Source organism: Ursus maritimus, unplaced genomic scaffold, assembly GCF_017311325.1.
Source record: "Ursus maritimus isolate PB19 unplaced genomic scaffold, ASM1731132v1 scaffold_31, whole genome shotgun sequence".
Lineage (NCBI taxonomy): Eukaryota > Metazoa > Chordata > Mammalia > Carnivora > Ursidae > Ursus > Ursus maritimus.
The window spans coordinates 19010176-19025005 of NW_024425675.1; the positions used below are offsets into that span (position 1 = coordinate 19010176).

The following is a 14830-nucleotide window of genomic DNA, read 5'->3' on the forward strand; positions in this document are numbered from 1 at the left end:
GCATCTGGGCGATAGCTTCTTGGCTTTCCCTTGCTTCTAACAATTGCTCCCCACCCCCCACCTCCTTGTCAGCAAATGTTTGGAGTCCCTGTGGGCTTGTCATGCCTCTGCTCTAGAACTGGCTCTCTCAGCCTCAATAAATGTTCTTGTTACTAAGATCCTCTGTCTCGGGAGATCCATCCCTATTTCCTGCCACTCCCTAACCCACTCTTCCATTCTATCCCTTATACAAGTCTTTCCTCTCATCCTGGCGTCAGTGATACTTTCCCTCAACGTTTCTATCCATAATGCCTAAATCCAAGCCTCCTATTCCAATTCCAGCCCAAGTCTACATCTGCCACCAACTCGCCTTAAAATATTTTGGAAAATGCTTACCTTTCCTGTCTCTACCCTCCCTTGCTATTTAGCTCCAGCCTTCACCCCACCCCCCAGGTTAACCCTTAATTACTCTGTTTCTGCATTAAGCCTGTTTCCCCATAAGCGCGTGTGATGTGAGGATCTATACCATTCTTCTTCATCCTACTCATTCTTCAGTCCCTGCCCCAAGCAGAAGACACAGAAAGAGATCTATAGTACCCCTGAACTGGAAATGAAGTTTGGACTCCTATAGATTGCAACCTACACCTTCTACTCCCGCTGAGGGTAAATCATTAATTCGAACATTTCTAACTTCACTACTCTTCATCACAATTACACAGGGCCTCGGAAGATTTAGTACCAAGGCATTCACATGCCCCACGTGCCTTTGAGAAAGACCTCAATAAAGTTTTTGTTTACCAGTTACCCCTGCAGGGGGCGGTGGGGGGGTGGAAGAGAGTATTGTCGGATGTAAACCCTCAGCCACTGAGGAACACACGCATGGACCCTGAGGGGTCATCAGGCTGCAGAGATGATGCAAGAAACTCGGCTTTATCTCCCCTCGTGGTGGGGTACGCTTTCACATTCTTCCATTTGGGAGAAACTAGAGCATACTCTCGTCCCATGTGCGGGGCATAGCTCCCAAAAGCAATGGCCTGAACTGGCATGTGCAAGATTCAGATCGTCCCTGAGATGTGACTGCAGTATATATAGCCCGGCGGCCGAAGCAGGCTCCAGGCGCCGGCCTCCAGGAGGGGCGCGGGCGGCGGGGAGTCTCCCGGGCTCCCGCCCGCAGCCCGCGGACCCGCCGCTAGGAGGCGCCGTGGGCGCGCCGGGCCCCCTCCCGCTGCCAGGGGAGGGCTGGCATCCCCTCGGCCAGCCCCTGAGCCGGCCGGGGAGCAGGCGGGGAGCAGACCGCAGAGGACGCGCCGCGGAGCGCCGGGCGCTGTCACCGCGGACGCGCCGCGTGCACCGATCCAGGACGCGGGCATCTGGGCACCGCTACACGCCGCCCCCGCGAAGGAGCCGGGCGGGTGTCTTGGGCTCCCTCTCTCCGGTGAGCACCCGCCGGGGCTGAGAGCGATGTCCGCCGGGGCCGGCCGCGGTCCCCGGGGCAGCCGGGCGCAGCCGCTCGCGCCCCTCTGGTGCTTCTCGGCCGCGCTGGGCATGCTGTGGACCCCCGCCTCGCAGGCGTTCAACTTGGACGTGGACAAACTCACGGTGTACAGCGGCCCCGAGGGCAGCTACTTCGGCTACGCGGTGGACTTCCATATACCTGCCGCTCGCACGTAAGTCGCCCAGCGCAGGGAATTCGCGCGCGGGGGCGAACCCGGCCACAGGTTGGTTCCCTGCCCGCCTGCCGGGGGACCCGCGCCGGTCCCCGCAGCCCGATGGAAGGAGATTCCTGAGATTCCATCCCGCTGCGCACTTGGGGTCCCGTCCGGCTCCCCCGCCTCTTGTCCCCCTTCCATGCTAGATGTGCCTTGTGAACTTCGAACTAAACACATGCCACTTGCATAGAGGACGCAAGTCCTGGGGAGCTCCCAGGACTCGAGCAAAGACTCGAGCATCATACAAAGGGGAGAACGGGACCGAACAGACTCAAGCCAGTTAAAACAACGGACCACAACACGGTCTGTTTATGCATAGCCCGTAACAATTAAGTGTCTGGGCGCAAGTGCTGTCTGCTACAAGCAGCTGGGCTCTGTCCTTTGCTATTTTTTCCCCTCTTCTCTCATCTCACTGTATACATAGCTCCACCTAGAGAGGAATTAGGACTATTTGCACGCTCTTCAAAACCAGGTTTCAGACGCCCGCAGGTTTCCAACAGGAAATCAAGTTTGACAGTCGGTCTCCATCATAAATACGTTTCTGCCCCCGACCCCCACCCTAGTCTCAGTGAGCACGCCGCTACCGAGACTGCATCGCATGCGCACACTTTTATGATTCCCAGGGAGTGATTTTCTCCAACCCTTTCGCAGAGCGAGTGTCTTGGTGGGGGCGCCCAAAGCCAACACCAGCCAGCCAGACATCGTGGAAGGGGGAGCCGTCTATTACTGTCCTTGGCCCGCCGAGGGGTCTGCGCAGTGCAAGCAGATACCGTTTGACAACACCAGTAAGTGATATTTGTCATTCTCAACGGTGGGTCCTGGTTTCGAAGAACCAGAGCCATCCTGGAGTTAACTCCCACTTTGTTTGTACTCATTTGGCCTGTCTGATGAGTCTGTGTTGTGGGCTGTTCAGGTCCCTAGAGAAATCAGCTTAAGCCTGAGTGAAGGCGAGGAAAATGTCCCATGAACCCCAGAGAGGGAACCTTGGTATTTTGATCTTGAGTATTTGGATGCGTCCTAGTTACTCTGTTTCCTTACTGTCCCAAGATGAGCATTTTCAGGCTGAGTGGATGCTTTGAAGAAATACAAATGTTCCACCCTAACCGTGATTATGGAGTTTGGTTGCTTCCCAAGGACAAATCAAGGAAAAGACCGATCCTTAGCATTTTCAGTGCCCAAACTCTGGAGGCAAGATTCAGCCTCTATAGACCCAGACATCACTCCATGTTGCTGTTTAATTCTTTACAGAAAGAAAGAATTTTCTTTCAAAATATTGGACACTGGATGCAAACTAGTACAGGCAGAGTGTGGATGGATTACATTCATTTCCAAAATCCCTAGACAGATGTTTCTTATTTAATTAAAGGGAAAATACATTTTAACCAATTCAGGCTGGTTAGGTTTCCTCTGGTGTTTTCTCTTTGGGTCCTGAGAAAATAATTTTACCGTAATGCTTTCAAAAACATTAACACTGAATGTTTTAATTTGTACCTCTAAAACTTTGTGAATTCAAAAGGTATACATTATCAGAAACCAAATATCTCTTCTCAGATAAATGTGAACTCAAATAATGTTCTTTGATGATCAGTCATTTAAAATACCTTTTGCCCCACGTTTTTATGACATCATTCTTCATCATTGTTACATTAATGTGCGTTTAGAATGTATGTAGAAGATCCATTTTCACAGCATTTTGATGAAATTGGATGGGTGGTATTTACCTGTTACTTTATCCAATTTGCAACTTTCTATTTTAAAAAAGAAAATAATTTCCATTCTATCAATATGGAAACCATTTCAAAGAAAAAAAAATCCTATGCAAGGCTTACCTTGAATTATGACCAAATTAGGAAAATACTTCATAAAAGCATTTTCCAATTATGTTTTTCATATGTATCTATATGTAGTCACAATAGCTCATTTACCATTTTATTAAGTAACTCAGTTACTTTGTACCAATTTTTATAAGCTTTTACTTTTAAATGTATTAGAAATTAGACAAATTAAGTCACTTGATGTTAATTTGTAAAAGAAATCTTTTAACTAGTTGTTTAATTGGGATTTTAAATGCTTCTGAGTACTGACCTACCTCTAGTTTGAGAATAAATTTTCTAAAATGGCTTTTTAAAATAATCCATATCAAAACCATTTGTATTTTTAAAAGTCTCTGAAACTTGAGCCTTGATAAATAAAAAAATAAATCAATAGTATTATTTGAATTTAAGTTAAGGGAAATAAGTATTTACATTTTAAGATATGTTCTTGTATTTTTACCAAGAAGCAATCTATACTCATGGACATGAATTTTATAACCTGCTAGAACATTCCTACAACATACCAAATCAGGATCTGGTTAGTATATTTTTCCTTTGATAAAAGAAGAGCCGATGTCTGCCCAGATAAGTCACATTTGAATACCTTTCTAAGTACTAATCCCAGTAGATGTCATGGTTCAACAGAGGAAAACCAGAGAAACAGACATCAATATGAAATTTTAAAAAACTGAACGCTCCCAACCAAAAAAACTTCCAATGCTAAATTACAATAGGTACATTTTCCAAAAGTTCCTTCTAGAGCAACTGTTTGGAGATTTGAATTCACTTTCCCATGGAGAACTAATGCTGCAAGATTGTGCTTTGGTTTCCAGAACAGCCCACAGGAATGCACTTAACCCTTATTGTAGCTGGATTATATTTGTAGTGAAACAGTAGGGGCCAAACCAGCACAGTTTTAGCAATTAAATAAATAGAAAAATAAAAAGAATGTCGAGAAAAGATCAGTGTTACTTGGACAAAGAGTCAGGGGTGACTGGCATCCCTTCTGTGCAAGTTCTGAGGAAGACATCTGGATATCTCAAAAGGCTCTAGAGACAAATGCTGCTGGTTCTATGCTATATCTTATTTGACTTCTAAATGAATGGAGGTTTTTTGGATTTTTGGGGGGGTATACAGATGTCCTCGTCCTATTATACTTAGCAACCATAATTGTAGTGATTTGAGGATTCATAAATGGAACAAAATAAGGGGAAGAAACGGGGAGGGAGATAGATGTTCCTGAAATGATTGAACGAAAAATGAAGATAAAAAAGAAACAAGGCAGAGGAAGTCACACGTTTGTGAGAAATGAATGGTCCGCGATGGAATGAATGAAGCAGTGAGCTGTGAAAGTTTGGGGGAGTCCCACTGAGAAGAGTCTTTGAGAAAGAAAGTTCCCCATATTAGCCATCAGGGGGTACCGTGGGCCCAGGAACCTTGGTTGCTGTTGGGAATGGCCTGGGAATGGTGGGGCAAAAGGAATCCGAGGACCCCAGGGCTCCATGTTGGCTACTGAGTGAGTGCTAGCCTGTCGCACATCATTTCTACCGATTTCTTTATCCAGGCGCCCCAGACAATGGAACTGCCAGTGGTTGCCATTTGCTGCGAAGCTGGGAGAGAGAGGAGGGGCAGCGGGAATCAGTATAGCTCTCTGCAGTTTGAGTCCCTGTTCTTTGGGCACGTGTGATCTTGGAACCAAAGATGAAAGGCAGAAACACAGGTGTTGCTGACTCCGGGTCTGGCAGTCAGTATTACCACATGCTTGACATTTACTGATCACCTACTACGTACCAGTCACTTATACACCTTACTTCTAACCCATAAAACACATTTTATGAAGAAGGAAACTGACATCAAAGGTGTTAAAAAAGTTACATGCAAGACCACACCATGGTATGCAGTAGATGCAGGGCTGGAAAAAAAGTCCACCTGCAACACAGCCTGCCTCTTCCCCCTGCCTCCTTCCAGGAATGGGAGAGGACTGGTCCTAATAGGGTGCAAATTCAGGGCTGGAGCCTATGGAGCTGACACACTGCTTGCCCTGCCTTCCCCGCCTCCATTCATTCCCTCGGCCTCCAATTACCTTCACAAATTCCAATTAAAATGATCTTCCAGAGAAGATCTAGAAGGAAGAAGCAGTTTGGGTCGAGGGTTGTGGAAAGCAGAGGTCATAGAAGAAGGCTTTGTCTTGATAAGAATGGTGGGTTGTCCATGTCCCTGGTTTGCCACAGCACCTCGCAGCGTTCTGTGGCCCCTCAGCATCCCCAGGCAGCGGCCTCCTGTCTTAATCTCTGCCCCTTGGCAGCCATGTACAGTTTTCCCAGAAGAGGAAGAAAATTTCTCTGCTTGACAAAGTAGTGAACCGATGTTCACATAACAAAGCGTGAGGTCTCAGGCGTAGATACGTATTATATTGCAAATATTCCTCTGAAAAGATAGTCGTGACTTCTCCTGGCTTTCTCTCTGTCTGGCTTTACTATTAACGTCTGAATTCAAGTAAATTTGACCTTTTAATGACATTGTTTCAACTTGCTCAGGCCCCTGGGGCATCTACAATTTAGTGTTCACGGTGGTAACCTAACAAACTCTCTCAACCTAGGCATTGAAGGAGACTGGCCTATAATTTCGTCCCCGAATCTGGTTGTGATCTTGAACTTCAGTTGTAAGGTCAACTGCCTTTTTTTTTTTTAAACTTCCATTTAGTTTGCTTTTTTTCATTAAATGATCATTTTATTTTTACCTTATCATGTAACCTGGATTTTAAAAATTACTTCTCATCATAAATGAAAAACCAGGAAGCCAGGAGTAGCCTAGCACTTCAAATGCATGAATACTATTAAAATCTGTGGTCCTTTCAAGTACGGAGGAAGGAAACCTTAGGGAAGCATATGGCAGTGGGGGAGGTGCAAAGTGCAAAGAGTAGATAATTTTCCTGCTCTGTACAAAATCAAGTGGTTGCAAAAAAGCATTTCTCTCATCTCCCTTCTGTCTTTCCCTCTTACTTCACTTGAATAAAATTCCCCCTTCACCAAATTGATTTCTTTCACTTTTGCCTCAGGAACTGTCTAAACTGTGCCCCGTGTCTTAAACAATTTAAAACATCACATCTGCCAAATTCATGCCTCTCCTTTCTAAATCTACTCCAAGGTTCATTTCATCTTTTTCCTACATTTTCCAAACCCACGTGTGGAGTAAATAAAACTGCTAGATTACAGCCCTCCTGCTTAAAGGGGGAGGGATGAAACCAAATGAATTGAACCTCATCTTCAGAATGATGAAGGGCAAATTGCAACAATACTAGCAAAGACACAGTGTGCAAATATCTGATTATTTTAAATTTTTTTTAAGATTTTATTTATTTATTCGACAGAGATAGAGACAGCCAGAGAGAGAGGGAACACAAGTAGGAGGAGTGGGAGAGGAAGAAGCAGGCTCATAGCAGAGGAGCCTGATGTGGGGCTCGATCCCATAATGCCAGGATCACGCCCTGAGCTAAAGGCAGACGCTTAACCGCTGTGCCACCCAGGCGCCCCTGATTATTTTAAATACACAAATGAAACATTTTGAGGAGAAAGATAATGGCATGTGCTAATTAATAATGATAATCATCAGTAATGGTGAGGCAAGACAGCAGGGAACCACTGGCAATTAGGGACCCACATAAAGAATGAACAGGAAGAGGTGGGCAGTATCATTGAGATTTGGAAGTCATCTGAGAAAAAGTACTAGAATTTGCCTGGCCTTAATTTAGTATCTTTGCGTTTAAAACAACAACAACAAAACGAAACCCTAAAACGGAAGACAGTTTGGTCAGGATATTTCAAAGCTCTGAAATGGTAAGATTTTTGTTAGAATTGTGTTCTAGCTCGGGGACCGGAAGCCTTTGTGTTGGGGGTCTGTTTTATTTTGTGTTAAGTGAGCCCACAATAAGAAGCAGCTTAAAGCATCTGGCGCTGTGACTGGTACAAGGGTTGCTTTTTGATAATATTGGGTGTGCCCTTTTTCTCATATGAGGGTTGGGAAACATATTGGTCGCATAAGTCTTGCTTTTTCCAACTTCCTCAGAAAGAAATCAGGTTTTGTTCAGGAACAAAGAGAAGAAAAATGTAGGTCAGAACTATCAAGTAAATGACAGAGGAAATAACACAAATGGGACAGAACTCATGGACAGCAGAAATCTGGGCTTTGAGAAGTTGAATTGAAAGTGGAAAAGGGGGGGAGGCAGCCCCAATAGAAGCTGCTCTATGAAGAATTCATAATGTAGTAAATAGTAGAAGTGCTGCTAATCAGAAAAATAGAGATATACATGTATATTCATTGCTGACCCCACTGAATCACTGAGGGTGGTTTCGCTGGATGGCTCACTTCTTCTGGAAGCAACTCATGATGGCTACCATGCCCGACATGCTGCCCGGGCAGATGCAACCAACATCCTTAAGCTTCTCCCAAATGGCTCGGACTTCCACGCGACAGAACACAACCGAGTCCTGACATGAGAAGGGAGCAGGCAGTGGTCCCTACAGCACATAGCAGCCAAGGAAGCAATTAGAAAAAGGAAGTCCTTGAAACTCTAACTAGAAATGGGAAACAGATCTGTTCAACGGCTCGTTGAGTAGTAGCGTAAGCATTAGACGCCTGTTGCCTAATCTGAAAAATTCTTTCAAGACCCTAGAGGTCTGTGTGATGGAACAGGCTTCCAGGCTCTTGGCAGGAAGAGCCCGTGTGGTAGCTGCAGCGTTCTGGGAGAAAGGTAGGAAGTTGTCTTAAAATTATTCGGAAAGCAGAAAAAAGCACTTGGACGTATAAGGTGACCGGTGGAGGTGTGTGCATTCAAACTTTACCTGTTGTGTATAAAAAGCCCTGTGTCTGTGCACTGTGTTGATGAAGAGGGTTGCCAATCTTATCAAAAAAGTTTCGATCAGGGGGCGCCTGGGTGGCACAGCGGTTAAGCGTCTGCCTTCGGCTCAGGGCGTGATCCCGGCGTTATGGGATCGAGCCCCACATCAGGCTCCTCCGCTAGGAGCCTGCTTCTTCCTCTCCCACTCCCCCTGCTTGTGTTCCCTCTCTCGCTGGCTCTGTCCTGTCGAATAAATAAATAAAATCTTAAAAGAAAAAAAAAAGTTTCGATCAGTTGTGCCCTGACTGACACCATCCAGATACACAAACACAGATTTTTGAGGAAGAGAGAAGACTAATTATTGATCCTATTAAAAGCACTCACCTAGAAAATAATCTTTAATTTTCGAAATCCAATTTAATTATATCCTTACAAAAACATATTTAATACATCAAGCAAGGTGCACCTATGTAATGAAACCCTAAAGTAGATTTAAAATAATTTTAATTCTATTATGGCTATTTAAGGTACATTAGCAAATCACGATTCACCAGTAGGTGATTTATACTTAAAATAATCTACCTAATACACCGGTGTTATTCCATTGGGCTTTAGCCAGGCAGCTCCCACAGCAGTTTGAAAGAAATAGGGCTAAATATCAGTCCTGCAGACTGATCAGTTGCTGGATCTCTGATATTTTGTATATGGCCCCCAAATTTTCTAGATCCATAAACATTGGTAAAAGTAACCATTTACCATTTTAATTGTTTTTAGTAGAAACAAGGCATTGATTACAAATAAATCTTTATAAAAATGCCAGGCATTGGGGGTGGGAGGGAGGTGTTGACTCCAAAGGGGCAGAACAAGGGAGTTTGGGGAACAGGGGCTGAGCCCATGATGGAACTTGCTGTGTCTTGATTGTGCTGGTGGATACACGGCTGTGTGTATTTCTCCAAACCCAAAGAACTATGCATTACCAAGAGTGACTCCTACTGATTGTAAATGGAAAAGAAAAGGAGAAAGAAAATCTTTATGAAGAATGTTAGAGAGTTGTGTATTCGATGTGGGGCTTCAATTTGGTTTTGTGGCCATCACTATGAGCATGTTGTCTTTAAGCTCCTGGACGATGGGAAGGTCTGATTTAACAGTAACTGGCTGCATAGGGAAACACATATAACCTTAGGCTGCTGCCTCTAAACAAGGGGAAACAATCGGTCAGATGATCAGGCAGGACCTTCTTTATCATTCTTTGACTAAAGGATTATATGTTCAGAGAATGTTTGGCAAGAGAACTGTGAATGAAAACATGGTGAGTAAGAATAAGTCTTTGCAGTGAGGCATCATACTTGTGTAATATTATCCTTACTGAAATTCAGGCATGGGACCTTCGTTGGTAGTCTTTAAACTAAGGAGATGTCACTTCAAACACTTACTGTAGTTGTCACAATCAGTGGAACTACCCTCAGGGCATGTACACATTAACATTCGTTCAATTTTATTCCTTACCTCTGATACCTGACATGAGGACACAGATTTGTATATGATATTGCAAAAGCCTCTGCATGCACCTGCCCTGCTTTCCGGGAAGTGTAGAGATTAGAGAGGCACACACCATTGCTACAGAGACAGGTTTATGCAGGGCCACGCCCAGCCCCCCTCATGCGCAGCGTCTCCCCACAGGTGTAGGGGATGAAGCCAACTCCCCCCAGTCAGGTTATGGCTCCATGTCACATGTGTCTCGGTTGTTATCCCCTATGATTCGTCCAGGTGTCTCTAGCTTGCCACACCGCTTACACAACTTACGCCTTTAGCACGATATGTCGCAGCACTGGGTGTCTCTCAAAGGTGTATTACATATACACACATGTCCCTGCTCTCCCTGGGCCCGTGACCTCAACCATCCAGAACATCTTCTGTCCCAGTAATGCTTTTCATGTACTTCTGGTTTCTTTCTTCCTGCCATTCCCAATGGGAAATATGTTTTAGACCTTAATTCTGAAGTTGTTGCCAATCCTTTTTAGAAGAAAGGAGGCATAAACACTAAAAAAGTAATGTTTTTAAATATCCTCAATATGAGTAGTCAAGCCAATTATGGCCTAATCACTATGGGAAAATGGTTTTGTTTAATGTTAAGTGAAAAACATAAAATTCAAAATTATATCTAGACCTGTCAAAGAGTACAGGAAGGGATATATGATGAGAGGCTGGCTTTGGGACATGTGATTAAAATCAGATTCTTCTTCTTATTTTTTTAATGCTTTTTTTTTTTTACTTCATTTTCAAAACCATGAACAAGTATTGATTTATGATCAGGGAAAATAGTGGTAAAAATAAACATGCAAAAATTTCTAAATGAAGTTATCGAGTTCACTGAAGGGTTGTGAAGATTGAGTATAAATGGTAGAGTAGTTTAAAAATGCACTATTTTTGTATGGGTACTTATGTTTCCAAATATTGAACACCAAGGATGTTTTCGGTAACAATTGTATATGTAAAAATAAGAAGATGCAGAAGTATTGCCTGGTTCATTTTCGACAGGCCCTGATTCAATAGAAATATAGACTTGATGGTCTGCCATGACAATTTCTAGAGCACTTTACAAGAAGGGGCCACTCATGGAGGCAGACCACTGTACAGATCCTACCAATTCAAATGCTAATTTCACCTGGAAACACCCTCACAGACATCTCCAGAAATAATGTTCAGTCAAATATCTTAAGTCAGTCAAGTTGACACATAAAATTAACCATCATACCCCTCTCTAAGACTCACAATGCATGTTCACCTAGGAAGGGCACTGAGATTTCATGAACTGAGGAAACCCACTGGGTTCATAGGAGAGAACATTTATTGGCAGTCACCATTTATCTTCACATTTCTTGGGCCAAAACATACCCAGGTATTACTGTAGTAACAAGTGAGTCCAAATCCCTGGTTTCAAACAACCCAGGTGTACTGCTTGCTCACATTGTATGTTTAATATGAGTTGGTAAGGGGGCTCTGTTTGTTCAAGTCACCCAAGGATGCAGGCCAACGGAGGCTTCTTATTGACGTGTGCTTTCAAGATCACCTCAACTATAAAGGCAGGTGGAAAACTGCACATCGTCTGTGAAAGCTTCTGCCTAGAAATGACATTTACCACTTCTCCTCGCATTTGGTAGGCCAAAGCAGGCCAACTTATTTCACACTTTTTTTTTTATCCACACCTAACAAAATTGTATCTATAGCCTTTAAAAGAAGATCAGATAAGAAATGCAATAAAAGCAGTTGTCTTTGAAAAATGTGATTAAAACTCGTTTTTCTTCTGTCCCTAATGGATGTATTTTGTAGGACCTATTTTGGGGACACTGAAATGGTTCTTTGGGACTCTAGTCCCAACCCTCACACTTAGGGTAGAGAACGGATACATGCAAGGAAATGAAGGTGTTTCTGTCAGCAGATACAAAGATATGAGCAAAACTTTATGCCAAAAATCAGTCCTTAACCTGACCCACTTGGATTCCATTCTCTACCACAAATATTGTCTGGGAAGACTGAATGCCCTTCATCCTTTCAATCAGGCTCCTTGGGGGACATGCTATTCAATCATAATGTCTTTATCCCCTCAACGTACCTTTCAGTAAATTTTAACTTACCTTACTTATGAAAATATTATCTTAAGGCAACAATGGAGTTGAAATTAAGGCTTCATGTTAGCAAACAATAAAATCAAATTTCAGTGACCAGAGGACTGTTAGTAACTTTCAACAAGCAGATACTGTTCTAAACAGTTCTGAACAGAGCTCAAGGCCTTACTGACTCCTGTGGGGTTTACAGCGTATAGCCAGTGACAGACAAACTGAGAAAAAGGAAGGCAAGACCAAAGGAACAAAGATGGTGTGTGTGTGCACAGCCATATATTTATTTTAGATTGGGTGGATATTCTTTTCCTGCTGCTGCTGTAACAAATTACAACACACTTAGTGACTTTAAACCACACAAACTGATTCTCTTCCAGTTTTGGAAGCCAACTGAAAATAGGTCTGACTGAACTAAAATCAAGGTGTTGGCAGAGTTGTATTCCTGCTGGACGCTCTGAGGGAAGAATCTACTTCCTTGCTCTTTCCAGTTTCCAGAGATTTGCCCACATTCCTTGGTTCATAGCCCTCCTGCATTTTCAAAACCAGCAATGTCAGGCTGAGTCATTCTCCCACTGTCATGTTGCTTGCCTTCCTTTCCTGCCTCCATCTTCCACTCTAAAGGATCCTTGTTACAGGCACCTGGGTGGCTCAGTTAGTTAAGCATCTACCTTCAGTTCAGGTCATGATCCCAGGGTCCTGGAATCAAGTCCCATGTCAGGCTCCCTGCTAGGAGCCTGCTTCTCCCTCTGCTCCTCCCCCCTGCTCATTTCTCTGTCTATCTCTATCAAAGTTAAATAAATAAAATATTTTTAAAAAAGAAGAAAAGAAAGTATCCTTGTTATGACAGTGGTCCCACCTGGATAATCTCCTTACCTTAAGGTCAGCTGATTAGCAACCTTAATTCCCCTTTGCCATGCCACCTAAAATATTTACAGGTTTGGGGGTGGTTAAGATGTAAACATTTTGGGGGGCTATTATTTTGCTTACTACAGGTGGTTAGAGTTTTATTGAGGAGGTGGTCTGTCTGAGCAAGGATCTTAATTAAGTGAGGGAGGGAATGAAGCAGTATTGAGGGCTGTGTAGTGTTCCAGCTTACAGTGAAGTCATTGTTGAAATATGAAGATGAAAGTGTCCTTGGGAGATGGAGGCCACTGGGCTGGACTGAAGTAAGTCAGGGAAAGAGTGACAGAAAATGAAACTGGAGAGCCAAGTATATAGGCAAGTGCCATAAAGACCAGGGTCGGGGCTTTGGATATTATTCAAGGAGTGATGGGCAGCCACTGGGAGTTTTGAGTAGACAAGCAAGATAATTTGAATTATATTTTCCCAAGGATCAGTTTAACAGACTGTAGACAAGCAAGGAGACAAGATGGAAGACTACCTCCATTGTCCACTGACAGAGAAGTATGTTTAGCGTTGGGTGATAGCAGTAGGGGGTTGAAAAATGGTTGGCTCTGGGGTTCATTTGAAAGTACACGTGGTAGAATTTCATTGTGGATCAGGTGAAAGGTGTAGAAGAAAGAGAGAATTTTGACCTGAGTAATGGAGGAATGGGACAGAGACAGGGAATAATAGGGAAGGAGCAAGTCTTGGAAAAAAATACTAGGAGTCAAATTCAGACAGGTGAAATTTGAGCTGCTTATTGGACATCCAGGTGAAGCCATATGGGAAGGTGGATCAGTAAAGTTGGAGCTCAAGCAAGAGACTTGGATCCCAAGACTGAGATTTGAAAGTCATGAGTCTGTGGATGATATTTAGGACCACACCTTGGGGAGTGAGTATGGTGGGAGAAGGGGGAAGCAAAGCACAGCCAAGAGAAGAGAGAAGAGCATGAGAAGGGAGAGATCATGGCTGCAATTGAGTTCTGGGGCACCCCGACATTTGGAGAATATTGGAGAATTGAGGAGGATGTGTAACAAGCACTGAGAAGGAGGGCCATTGTGGTCGAAGTCACGAAGCCAGTGAAGCAAGTCTTGTGAGGCGGAGTGAAGTGAGGATGGAAATGGGAATGTTTGCTTTGGCAACAGGAGGTTATTGCTGATAATCAAAAGTGGTTGCAGTGGAGTTTTTGAGAGAGAAAATGAGAGCACTGATGGGGATAGCAAGGACCAAGGACTTTTACTATACATGGGATCAGAGAAACGTAGTCGTCGAGAAGATATTCCAGCATGTGTGCAGTCTATTAGGAAGCAGCCCGTGGAGAGGGAGGCAACAGTGACTGAAAGAGAAGGGGAACTGCAGGAACGAAGTGCTGAGAAGATGAAAAAGGGTGTGTGCGACTCTTACACAGATGGAGGGGCACAGGGGCAGCTCTTCCTCAGTGACAGGACACGGCACAGTGAGGGCACCAGTGAGAGAGTTTGGTGGGTCTGGAGACAGGAGGAGGAAAATGACCCTTTCTCATGTCTTGCATTTTCTCCATGAAATAAGCAGCTAGGTTAGCAGCTGAGCATGAGAAGGTAGCATAAGGTTAGGAGATTGAGCAAGTGTGAAGAGTCCCCAGGGTGGAATGAACTGAGTAGTGAAGTCACAGGATTGATTAGCAGGCAGTGCGTAGGGACCATGCAAATTTTATTTTATTTTATTTTTGTTAACCCTTTTATTTAAAAAAAATTTTTTTTAAGCAGAGAGAAAGAAAGAGAGAGTGAGCACAAGCAGGGGGAGTGTCAGGGAGAGGGAAAAGCAGGGGCAGGCAGTGAGAGAAGGCGGCTCCCCGCTGAGCAAGGAGCCCAATGTGGGACTCGATCCCAGCACCTTAGAATAATGACCTGAGCCAAAGGCAGACGCTTACCCAGCTGAGCTACCCAGGTGTCCCTGGGACCGTGCAAATTTATAAATCTGAATTTATTTGTGAAAGGATTAATTTTTGCC

The 14830-nt window shown here is 44.0% G+C and overlaps 1 protein-coding gene across 3 annotated transcripts in view; it reads left to right on the plus strand.

Annotated features, from left to right (window-relative positions):
• The first annotated feature begins 1282 nt into the window (after positions 1-1282).
• Positions 1283-14830, plus strand: part of ITGA8 (integrin subunit alpha 8) — a 172316-nt gene continuing 158768 nt past the window's right edge. For all 3 annotated transcript variants that reach the window (XM_008692079.2, XM_040645373.1, XM_040645374.1), the window contains exons 1-2: positions 1283-1646; positions 2340-2473. In XM_008692079.2, the coding sequence (XP_008690301.2) occupies positions 1441-1646; positions 2340-2473 (340 nt within the window). In that variant the 5' untranslated portion in view covers positions 1283-1440. The remainder of the gene's footprint in view (positions 1647-2339; positions 2474-14830) is intronic.